At 40.3% G+C, this 12,638-nt stretch overlaps 1 protein-coding gene across 3 annotated transcripts in view; it reads left to right on the forward strand.

Moving 5' to 3' along the window:
• The window catches only part of marchf2 (membrane-associated ring finger (C3HC4) 2), a 52,296-nt gene that overhangs the window by 13,347 nt on the left and 26,311 nt on the right, over positions 1–12,638 (forward strand). For all 3 annotated transcript variants that reach the window (XM_078555778.1, XM_078555779.1, XM_078555777.1), the window contains exon 2: positions 11,296–11,510. In XM_078555778.1, the coding sequence (XP_078411904.1) occupies positions 11,335–11,510 (176 nt within the window). In that variant the 5' untranslated portion in view covers positions 11,296–11,334. The remainder of the gene's footprint in view (positions 1–11,295; positions 11,511–12,638) is intronic.

Raw genomic sequence — 12,638 nt, forward strand, 5'->3', positions numbered from 1 at the left:
AATGGGACCAGCAACTGTACAGAACCTATGGGAGTATAGAGGAACATTAGGAACCAGGGGTGTTCCTAGTATTTAGATCCCTATGCAAGAAGGCAGTGAAGCTCAATATTGAACTGAAGCGTCCACAGTCGTGAGGTCTTGGAGAGCTAATGGGAGGATCCCCATGAAATTTCATGCTTCTGAGGATAACTGAAACATCAAGGAGAAATCACAGTGACTTCTGGAGACTGTGGCATACCTTTGAGTTGCTCCCAAGGAAAGTAAATGAACCTTCAAGATATCATAAGATAAGGGAACTCTTAGTGGGAGGGAGCGATTAAAAAATAGAACTGAGTTTATAGCATGTCTTTCTAAACTATCATGTTAATTTTTTTAAAAAGCAAGCATTACTAACTTTTCTTTACATATAGAATGAAGCTTGTTTTTGTTTAAAATTGTAAAATCTTGTCGTGTAGACCTGTCAGTTAATTACTTTTTAATTGTTTTTCTTTAAATGTTAACGACCTCTACGGGGATCATAATGGACAAAACCCTAGAAGATGCACTAAGATGTAAAAGATTTTGATAAATACCAAACTTACTTGTTGTTTTCATATCATCACGCTCTTCCTTTTGGGGAATAGCATGAAGTAGTGGATGCCTTTAAGGCTGATATGACAGTCCGACAGTTTGCCATGTGAACGTGACTTCTGTGGCTAACCATTTTTATATCAAAGTGGTTAGGCCTGTAATTTGGGAGGTTTTCCTCAGCTCCCATGACCCATACATTGAGGAGAGAGGGACATCTACACTTATTTTTCAATATACTTATAACATTTGTAAAAGTACATAATAGTTCAAATTTGACATTACATGAACATGGAAATCTAAGGTGCCTCACTACACTTACAATTACAGGTTTTGCTTATGATATATATTTCTTGTCAAACAATCTCTGGTGCATAAAAACAAAAAACTGCGGATGCTGGAAATCCAAAACAAAAACAGAATTACCTGGAAAAGCTCAGCGGGTCTGGCGGCGTTGGCGGAGAGGAGGGGAGTTGACGTTTCGAGTCCTCATGACCCTCTGTTGAAGAGTCATGGGGACTCGGGGCGTCGGCTCTTCTCCGCCGATGCTGCCGGACCTGCTGAGTTTTTCCAGGTAATTCAATCTCTGGTGCATGTAGCCCAGGGTTTTTACTTTGGTTCCAGCCCCTTGATGTAGTATAGTAGGACGGCCTTAGACTGTGGCCTTTCCCCACCCTTTTCAGCAGCTGCCCCAAGCATCCCTCGGCATGTAGTCCTGGATCTTGGAATGTGCTAGTCACTAACACTCGGTTGTAGACAGCTCTTGGCACTAGAAGACGTAATATACAAATTAGGAGCAGGAGTAGGCCACTCGGCCCCTCTAGCCTGCTCTGCCATTCAATAAGATCATGGCTGATCTGATTATAACCACCCATTTACCCCCAATAACCTTTCACCCCCTTGTTAATCAAGAATCTATCTATCCCTGCCTTGAAAATATTCAAAGACTCTGCTTCCACTGCATTTTGAGGAAGGGAGTTCCAAAGACTCTCTACCCTCTGAGAGAAAAAAAATTCTCATCTCTTTCTTAAATGGGCGACCTTTTATTTTTAAACAGTGACCCCTAGTTCTGGATTCTCCCACAATAGGAAACATCCTCTCCACATCCACCCTGTCAAGACCCCTCAGGCTCTTAAAGGTTTCAATCAAGTCACCTCTTACTCTTCTAAACTCCAGTGGATACAAGCCTAACCTGTCCAGCCTTTCCTCATAAGACAACCCACCCATTCCTGGTATTAGTTTAGTAATCCTTCTCTGAACTGCTTCCAACACATTTACATCCTTCCTTAAATAAGGAGACCAATACTATACAGAGTACTCCAGATGTGGTCTCACCAGTGTCCTGTACAACTGAAGGATAACCTCCCTACTTTTGTATTCCATTCCCCTTGCAATAAACAATAACGTTCTATTAACTTTCCTAATTACTTGCATCAAATATTTACTCGCATACAACTTGTATAATCATAAGCAGCAAGCTAAGCACAAAGTAAAAGTAACCTTTTCTAGAATTTTAATAATTAAGTTGAAGGGAACAGTTAATTTCCATTTTAAAAAAAAAGATTGAAAATGCCTGATGTGCATTCCTTAGATTCTGGAGTACTATACGTGTATTTGCATACCGGCCTTTCGTGATTCATGCACTAGGACACCCAAATCCTCCTGAGTCTCAGAGCTCTGCAATCTCTCACTATTTAGACAATATGCTTCTTTTTTATTCATCCTACCAAAATGGTCAATTTCACATTTTCGCACATTATACCCCATTTGCAAGGTGTTTGCCCACTCACTTAACCAAATTGGCAAGTTGTGGGTAGACTAAAGAGCGTTTTCTGCTGAGTTAATGTTCCTCCAGCAGTTGATGGTTATCTGTTTGTGTCCCTGGGAACAGCCCACAGAGCATGGATAAGGAACATACAGCATATGTAATCTGTCTCTGAGGGATCAGAGGACTTGCATATACACCATGAGGGAAGTTGAATACATTATCAGCTTAACTATTAAGATTTTAGGTTACAGTATTTATTTTTTCGTACATTGTTAAAGAATTGTTTGTGGAGTTTGCTTTTCTTTCTTTGCTGCTTTACAGTTTTGGATTTTCTTTCAGGGGAAAAGGTGATTAACGTCTAGTGTATCCAGTGCTAAATGATTGTGGAGCATGTTGTATCTCCCAAGATTTCTACAAGTTGTACAACAAAATAACTTACAATCAATAACAAGATACCATTAGTCATATATTAAACACTGCATGGTGAGCAGCCACGTTTAGTACTCCAGAATCTATGGAATGCACAACAGGCATTTTCATTTTTATTTAAATTGGAAATCAAATATTCCCTTCAATTTAATTATTAAAACTCCAGGAAAAGGTCACTTTTACTTTGTGCTTGGCTTGCTGCTTATGACTATACAAGTTGCATGTGAGTAACTATTCGATTTGATTGAAAAAACTTCCTCGCTTCTGTCTTTCTCAATTTAAAAAAAAGTCTGATCGCCACTGATACACCAAACAGACTGGGTTAAATCCCTGGACTTTGAATCAGCTAATTTCAGCCAGCACAGTGGTAAGATTATTAAGGTTTTCCTCTTTTCCTCAGTATAGCCAAGAAATTGCCAGGGTTCCTGCTCTTTATTGCCACCCACTGCTACCACCGCGCAAACCCCCAGCTGCAAATGTACATTTTTAGAGGCAAATTGGATATGGTCTGGTGTAGTTTGTTACACCTGTGAATAAACTGTCGCACTCACTGTTGTGGCATCAAAGAATTGATGGATTCGTAATTGACCCCCAGTTAATCGTAAGTTAAAAGCTGATGACTCTCCAGCATCTTATCTAATTGACTATTCATATGTGGGTCTAGATGGTGAATATTGACTATTCAAATGGTGATTGATACACATGTTATTTAATAAGGTTCATGGATAGTGAATAGAGTTTGACACAGGTGTACTTGTACCCTCCTAGCCTAGCTGTGGATAGATGTGACTGTAATCAAGCCAATTCTGCGGGGAACATCAGCACAGGTGCAACAGAGAAAATTAGGTTCCAGATGAGGCTCAGTCCAGTTGCAAGTGCTTTCTGTAGGAGCCTATTTACATACATTTTCAGATGTGTTTTGAAGTAACTAAATGAAAATGGTATTTTAATGAATTATGACTAGATCAAAATTTATTTATTTTCAATTATAAAGAAGACAGGAAGATAGTGAGGAGGAGCTGGCTTGGAGAGATTTCCATAACATGGGGTATAAGTATCTGAAAGAGCTGCCACCTTTGATCAGATGAAGGAGGGGTGGGTACACTGAGCCTGGAATCTAAGCATTGGAGATTTCAGGGGGAAATTGGGAGTTGGAGGAGGTTATTGGGGGGTGGGGGTGTTGGGCTAGGAATTAAGGGATTTTATCACAGGGCAAGAATTTTAAATTTGCTACATTGGGGAACTGGGAGAGTAGGTCAGTATGATGATGAGTAGAACTTAGTGCGAGCTTGAATTACAGGCAGCAAGGTTTTGAAAGAATTGAAGTTTATGGAAGGTGGAAACTGAGAGATCATTGGACTACTTTGGCTGTGATCAGGTAGGTGAGTAGACCTAAGCAAGAGCAGACCACCGGCAAGCTAGATAATGGAGGAAAGGCATTAGAGGAGGGATGGTGCAATTGATTGTATCAAAGACTATGGAGAAATCGAGAGCAATGAAAAGAGAGAATGCACAACAGTAACAGTTGTTTTGAATTTTAGTTAGGGCTGTTAGGCTTCTGATCCTCCCACAGAACCAAATTGGAGAATTTCAAAAAGGAAGTGGCACAAATTTGGAAGGCCCCAGCAGTTCAAGGACATTGGAGAGGGAAGAAAGATAGAAAATGGAATGGCAGTTAATAAAGGTAGGAGGGTCAAGTGTGTGTTTTTGAGAAGGAGGGTAATTACAATGGTTTTGAAAGTTGAGGTGGTTATTACCTGAATAAAGAAAACCATTGACAATATCAAGTAAAACCGGGACCAATCGGGTTAAAGGAGCAGCAGAGGAAGGTTTAGTGGGCGAGGTAAGCTTAGCGTACAGGATGAAAGCAGTGGGAGACAAAGAGACATGGGGGTGCAGACCTAGAGTAACGAGGAAACTAGGGATTTAGTGGGCAAGGAGAAGCAGCTGAAACTGCTGAGCAGGTGACTATCTTGGTGGCAAGAAATCCATTAACTCTATAATAATATTGGATGTGAGGGAAGGGGAAGTGAGGAGTGGGTTTTAAGGAAACTGTTGGTAGTAGAGAAAAGGAGCCTGGGATTATCTATGTCCTCCAAGATGATCCTTGAGTATTGGGTACTTTTGGCAGAAGAAAATGAGGCCCATTAAAGCTAAATGTGGTTGAGCCAGACCTGATGATTGATTGACTCGGTTGTGTTGCAGGCATGGTTACTTTTGTGCTGAGGTGTCAGCTGTGGCTCAGTTCATAGCACCCTCGCCTTTGAATCAGAGGGTTGTGGGTTCATGTCCCACTCCCGGAAAACCAAGAACTGTGATTGTACTCGAAAGAGTTGCAATCTGTGACTGTTGATAACTCGAAAGAGTTTGAACTTGAGGGAACCAGATGGGATTGCAACATGGGGAGTATTGGGGATGAGAGATTTTTCTGAAGGCAAGAACATTGCCTTAAAAAAAGGACTTGCATTTATATTGCACTTTTCATGACCACTGAACGTCTAAAGGCGCTTTACAACCAATGAATACTTTTGTAGCTTACTCACTGTTGTAATGTAGGAAATACAGCAGCTAATTTGTGCACAGCAAGCTCCCACAAACAGCAAGGTGATAATCACCAGATAATTGTTTTGTTATGATGTTGATGAGGGATAAATATTGATCAAGACACAGGGCATGCATCAGCTCTGGGGCTACAGCTGTTCACAATCTATATAAATGATTTGGATGTGGGAATCGAATGTATTTCCAAATTTGCTGATGACACAAAACTAGGTGGGAAGGTAAGTTGTGAGGAGGATGCAAGGATGCTTCAAGTGGACTTGGACAGCTAATTAAAGGGGCAAGAACGTGACAGATGGAATATAATGTGAATAAGTGTGAAAAAACAGTGTGGTAGAAAAAACAGAAAGGCAGATTATTTGTTAAATGGCGAGATGTTGGGAAGAGTTGATGTCCACAGGGACCTGGGCGTCCTTGTTCTTGAGTCACTAAAAGCAAGCATGCAGATGCAGCAAGGAATTAGAATGGCAAATGATATGTTGGCCTTCATCGCAAGGGGATTTGAGTACAGGAGTAAAGATGTCTTGCTGTAATTGTATAGAGCCTTGATGAGACCACATCTGGAGTTTTGGGTACAGTTTTGGTCTCCTTATCTAAGGAAGGATATACTTGCCATAGAGGGAGTACAATGAAGGTTCTGTCTTAAGAGGAGTGATTGAGGAAACTGGGCCTGAATTCTCTGGAATTTAGAAGAATGAGAGGTAATCTCATTGAAAGTTGCAAAATTCTTACAGGGCGCGACAGGGTAAATGTAGATAGGATGTTTCCCCTGGCTGATGAGTCTAGAATCAAAGCATACAGTCTCAGAATAAGGGGCAGGTCATTTAAGACTAAGATGAAGAGGAACTTCTTCACTCGGGGGGGCGAATTGTTGGAATTCTCCAGCACAGGGGGCTGTGGAACTTCAATCATTGAATATATTTACAATCTATATTAATGACTTGGATTCAGAGATAGAAGGTACTATAGCTAAATTTGCAGATGACACCAAAATAGGTGGGAAAGTAAGTTGTAATGAAGAAATAAGAAATTTACAAATGGATATGGACAGGTTAGGTGAATGGGCCAAAATTTGGCAGATAGAGTTTAACGTGGATAAGTGTGAGGTTATCCATTTTGGTTAGAAGAATAAAAAGGTGACTTATTATTTAAATGGAGAGAAACTTCAGAATGCTTCAGTGCAGAGGGATCTGGGTGTCCTCGTGCATGAATCGCTGAAAGCTAGTATACAGGTACAGCAGGTAATAAGGAAGGCAAGTGGAATGTTGGCATTTATTGCTAAAGGAATAGAGTATAAAAATAGGGAAGTGTTGTTGCAACTGTACAAGACCGCACCTGGAGTACTATGCACAGTTTTGGTCCCCTTACTTGAGGAAGGATGTAGCTGCAATGGAGGCGGTTCAGAGGAGGTTCACTAGATTGATTCCAGAGATGCGGGGCTTGTCTAATGAGGCGAGATTGAGCAATTTAGGCCCATACTCGCTAGAGTTTAGAAGGATGAGAGGAGATCTAATTGAGGTATTTAAGATGCTAAAGGGGATAGACAAAGTAGATGTGGAGCAGATGTTTCCCCTTGTGGGGCATTCTAGAATGAGAGGCCATAGTTTTAGGCTAAGGGGTGGTAGATTTAAATCAGAGATGAGATGGAATTACTTTTCTCAAAGGGTCGTGAATCTGTGGAATTCACTACCTCAGAGTGCAGTGTATGCCGGGACGCTGAATAGAGGAGATAGACAGATTTTTAATTAGTAATGGGCTGAAAGGTTATGGAGAGAGTGCGGGAAATTGGAGTTGAGGCCGAAATTAGATCAGCCATGATCGTATTGAATGGCAGGGCAGGCTCGAGAGGCTGAATTGCCGATTTCTGCTCCTAGTTCTTATGTTCTATAAGCTCAAGACAAAAACCGATAGATTTCTGGATATCAATGACATTGAGGGATATGGGGATAGCATTGGACAGTGGAGTTGAGGTAGATGATCAGTCATGATCAAATTCGTGGAGCAGGCTTGAGTGGCCGAATGGTCTATTCTTGCTCCTATGTTCCTATGATTCCCCTGCTCTTCTTCAAAATAGTGCCATGGATTCTTTTATGTCCACCTGAGAGGACATTGTGATTCAGAGGTGAGAGTGCTACCAACTGAGCCATGGCTGACACTTCACTGTAGGCAACAGTTGAGCAAATAAATAATTCCAGATGTATTGTAGCAAATGGAGGGTGAAAAGCTAGCCAGATTTTGTAGTGTGGTTGTAACCAATTAGTGGTTGGCTTTTATTTTCCAGGGGTAGATACAGAATAAAGTAAGTTACATGTGTAAGGCAAGTGACAAGAGAGGTCAGTTATAGGCTTGTTTGTAATTGAGGCCATAGGATGTAGCAGGGAAAAGAGGGGATCCGTGAATATGGGTGGACAGAGAAATTTAGGAAGGCGGTGAATTCAGGAAGAAGTGAAAGGGGAATAAAAATCATTCAGTGTGAGCCTTCACTTGGTGCAGAGACTGAAGAAAGATGGAAGGAATGATAGTTCTGTGAGATACTCAGGATTAGACTTTGTAAACAGCAAGGAATTTGAAAGAGAGTTTGAGAGAAGTGGAACAGGTTGAAATGCCCGAAAGAGGAAATAGCGGAAGATTTGTGGGAGAGGCTAAGGTTTGACCTAGTGATAAGGGCCACAGTGGTTTGGATGGGGCAGGTAAGTATTAAGTACAGACAACTTAGTTTTGCACTAATGCTGCAGATGTAATGTAAAATGCAGCTTAATTGTTGTTATAAGTTCAGTCTGATATCATAACTTTTCATTTTTGTTTTAAGTTTTGTGTAAGCAAAAAGTACAATCTGCCCTCAGACTGTACTGTAGTGAATTAAATTTAAGAAAAACATTCCTTTTATGGTTTCTTAAACTTGCTCTTGCAACCTCCTCCAGATGTGCGAGTGGGTGAACAATTTCCTACACAGCTTCCAACTGGGCGTTTCCATGGTGTGACAAATAAGATCTGTTTTCATGTGTAACACTGACTGTCTGTCTGCTTTTGTTTTAGACTCCAATTGAATTCTGCTTCCAAATCTGCAATTGTTTAAAACTCTCTTGTTTGAATGTCGGTATTGACCAATTTCTCACAAAAACATTAGATGTAGCTGGAAAAAAGAATCCCTCATTATTTTAAAAGATTCCTGTTAAAGATATGTATTTGTGAGAACTAGATTCAGCACGGATGTGTCACTTACCTGATGGCTGTTCTGAACTAATTTGAAAAAGTTGTTAGCCTGTTGAATGAGGATTTTTAAAAAAATCTTTCATGGGATGTTGGCGTCACTGGCAATACCAGCAGTTGTTGCCCATCCCTAATTGCCCTTGAACTGAGTGGCTTGCCAGGTCATGTCATTTCAGATTGCAGTTAAGAGTCCGGAGTCACATGTAGGCCAGACCGGGTAAGGATGGCAAATTTCCTCCCCTAGTTAGTGAATCAGATGGTTTTTACAATATTCATTGATAGCTGTCATGGTCACCATTACTGAGACTAGCTTTATATTCCATATTTATTAATTGAATTTAAATTCCCCACAGCTGCTATGGTGGGATTTGAACCAGTGTGCTTAGAGCATTAGCTTGGGCCTCTGGATTACTAGTCTAGTGACGTTACTACTACACCACCATCTCCCCCCAAATTAGAAATGATATATCTGAAGAGAATGTAAGATTTCTTTCATTTGTCACTGAGTGTCTGTTGCATGCAGAACCCCACCATTATTATCGTGAAAAGCACATGAGTTTCTATGTGCCTGATACAGTGTGTACACTTGCTTCTATTGAGGGAAAAGCACTACTTGCCTAAGCCTGTGGTGTGAGGCTTAGGGATGCCCAAGCATGCATAAGGAAGATGGTGTAATTTAACCAGCCAAAACTGTGTGATGGTGGGCAACCTTGCCCTCATTTTTTTGAAGGAGGGAGAGTAGAGGCAAACTCAGTGTCTCATCTGTTTTTACACAGATGTTGGCGTAATCAATGATTTAACCATGTATTCCCGTAACTTCCAGTTTTGTCATGAGGGCCACTGGAGGCAGTATGATTTTCGTAAGACTTTCAACAATTACAGAAATGTAAGTGATTTCTTTAACCTTAATTGATTAAATCGTAACCTTTCTCATGCATTTCTCATGAGAACAAAGTCTGTTTCTCTGATTACACAAAAGGGTTTCTAATGCATCAGATATACACGCTACGAAGAACTGAAGAGCCATTACTGCCAATGAGATTTATTGGTAGTTCTAAGTTTAGCTAGAATTCACCTTCTTATAGGTAGAAACTGCAATTGCACTCTAGAACAACAAAGGTATGTATGCATCAAAAATTATCTTGTGTCCCAGTTTCCAGATGGGCAGCTTCAATACAAGTCAGTGATTCTTGGCACTCCTCTTATCTAAAAGCATATGCCTCTTTTTTCCCTCTCTCTTTGCCCTTTCCCACCCATATTTCCTCGAGTAGCTTTTTGTAGTAGATTGCAAGGAACTATAGTAAACCTGAAAAAGGAGGAAGCTACACATTTTAGCTGCCTAGATGTGACATGTGGGGTGGGAAGTATGGAGCATCGTTCTAAGCTGATCAATTTTAGAGGATTTTCAGAAGATCTTTAATGCTGATGCTAAGTTTACAACTGCCTTTTACATAGAATATTCAGCACTGAAACAGGCCATTCAGCCCAGCTGGTCTGTGCTGATGTTTCTACTTCACCTGAGTCTCTTCCCATTCTATCTACCTCATCTCAGCCTTTCAGCTTTCTATCTTTCTATTCTTTTTCTCATATCGTCATCTGGTTTCCTTTTGAAATCACCTAAACTATTTGCCTTAACCATTTCCTGTGGCAGTGAGTTCCACATTCTAACCACACTCTTGGAAAAAAAATTCTCCTTATTTTCCTGCTAGATTTATTAGTAACTATCTAGTAGTTATGACCTTTAGCTTTGAACTCTCCCACAATGGAAACATTTCCACATTCAGGCTGTTCAACTCATTCATAATTTTAAAGATCTCAATCGGGCCTTCCAGAAATCTTTTCTTTTCCATAGAGTTCCAACCCGTTCAGCTTTCCCTGGTAATACAGGTTAGTGTTATGCTACCTTTCTTCTAAATATTTTTTGCACTTTTTCCAATGCTTCTGCCCTTTTTATAATATGTGCACAGTATTCTAAATAAGGCCTGACCAGAGTTTTATGCAAGCTGACTTCACTACTTCTGAATTCTAATTCTTACATATTTAAGGAGAATAGATCAACAAAGTCCCAAAGTGATGTTCAGTATAAATACAAACTCTGGGATAAGAGGACATGGTTTTAAGATTATACACAGAGGTGGATATACAATTAAGTTATAACTTCCTCAAAGGATAGTAGGTATGTGGAATAGCCTTATTAAGGGAGGCAATATAGATTTTACAGATTTCAAGATGGTGATGGATACATTTTGGTAGACAGGGCAATTGAAAGGAATGAGAGAAATGGGGTCTTTGCCAATGGACGGAATTGGTCATTTTTGAATTGTGTGTAATTCTAGTCATAGGACATGGGTAGAGAAAGGGTGAGTGTATCTCTCATTCTTTTTTAAAGTCCTAAGCTAGTAATGCATTTGGTGAATAATTTGCTGGATTAACTCACTGTGCTGTGGGGGGATTTTTCCCAGGGCTTTTCTTGAAGTTGGCAGTTTTTTTTTGGTAGAGTTGCCTCTCCTAAGAGTTAGCATTACTAATGATTGAGATGGATGGTTCATGAACCTTTATTACCTAGGAAGGTCAACATGGATGCTCCAAGTGGTCTTTTCACAACTTAATTTTCACATGTGTATAGTAGTTATTATGGTCTTTATTGAAGTGGCATACTCAGGGCCTCTAAGTAAGGTTCTTTTATATTCATTGATGATGAGGAAACTAAACTTAAACTAAATTACTTGAAAACATTGGTGTTCCTAAATATTGTTTTTCAGGCGCAGCGTGAATGTGGAGGGCATTAACTCATTGTTGCCATGACAACAGGCGACTGCTGTCATCTTCCAGGATCTCTCTGTGATTGTAATGGCAGTGCCACCTTTTCTAAGACAGTAGTGGCAGCTGATGTGGGGAGGCCTCAGTACGTCACACAAGTAACAGCAAAAAATGGACGTCTGCTGTCAACTGTCATTAAGGCTCTAAGCACTCAAAGGTAAATCGGCGTGAGGCGTTAATGTGAGAAAATGCAAATGCACGTGTCCATTATTGTTCCTAATGTTTCAGGGTATATTGTTTAGTAGCTTTGAAACTATTGTACTTTTTAACTCGGAATTTTTTTCTCTGCAATGTATTGGGAGACCAAGTTTACATGCCTGTTGGCTTGAGATATTATGGTGAGCCATTGGTAACTGCAGTACATCTCCTGATTGCTGCTGTTGGCATCCTGATTAAAATTAGACAACTTGTATTTATATAGTGCCTTTAACACACAACTTCCCAAGACACTTCACATTGATGTAATAAGACACAAACACTGTGGGCCACGTAAGGGAGATATTAGGGCAGGTGACCATAACTTGTTCAAAAAGATAGGTTTTTAAGGAGTGTCTTAAAGGAGGAAAGAGAGGTGGAGAGGTTTGGGGAGAAAATTCCTTTGGTAGCTGAAGGTACGGCCACCTTGCAGTAATTAAAATCAGGGATGCTCAAAAGGCCTGAATTAGATGAACACAGATATCTCTGAGGGTTGTAGAGTGGGGGAATTTATATAAAGGGAGGGACTGTGAAGCAACAGTCAACTATTAAGGGGTCAAGTCAGCAAATGTTCTGGTTCTATAGGACAATGCTTCTCCCTTTCCCCTCTTCCTTAACACCAATGCAAATTCCATCTTTTTGACACATTGCTAATGGTATGTAAATGAGTTTGTTCAGATGGATTCGGTCATTATTTGCTTTCACATGATAGGAAAAGGGGATGATGCAACATATATCTTCCTGATGTGTTTATAGAATGACAATACAGTCTGGCATGTTAATGCACAAGAGTGCATTAAAGTGGGACAGAACAGGCGAAGTTCCATTCTTAGTGGGATGGTGTTGTATGGACTGTAGATGGTAGGTGTGTGTAGTTGGGCTCCAGCACTTTCTTAGGAAGTATAATTTAAAAGTACCATTGGCAGTCTCTTGAAGCTTGGTGTATGGAGTGGGTGACAGGGAACCTGAAGAGGGAGAGGAATTAACCAACAAAATCTGTGAAGAAATTAAGCAACCTGTTGATGTTCTGTTTGTGTGAAGATTTCCTGAGTTTTTTTTTTGGAGTTGGAATGTGAGATTTATGGATGGT

Source organism: Cetorhinus maximus, chromosome 13 (genome assembly GCF_964194155.1).
Source record: "Cetorhinus maximus chromosome 13, sCetMax3.hap1.1, whole genome shotgun sequence".
Classification (NCBI taxonomy): Eukaryota; Metazoa; Chordata; class Chondrichthyes; order Lamniformes; family Cetorhinidae; genus Cetorhinus; species Cetorhinus maximus.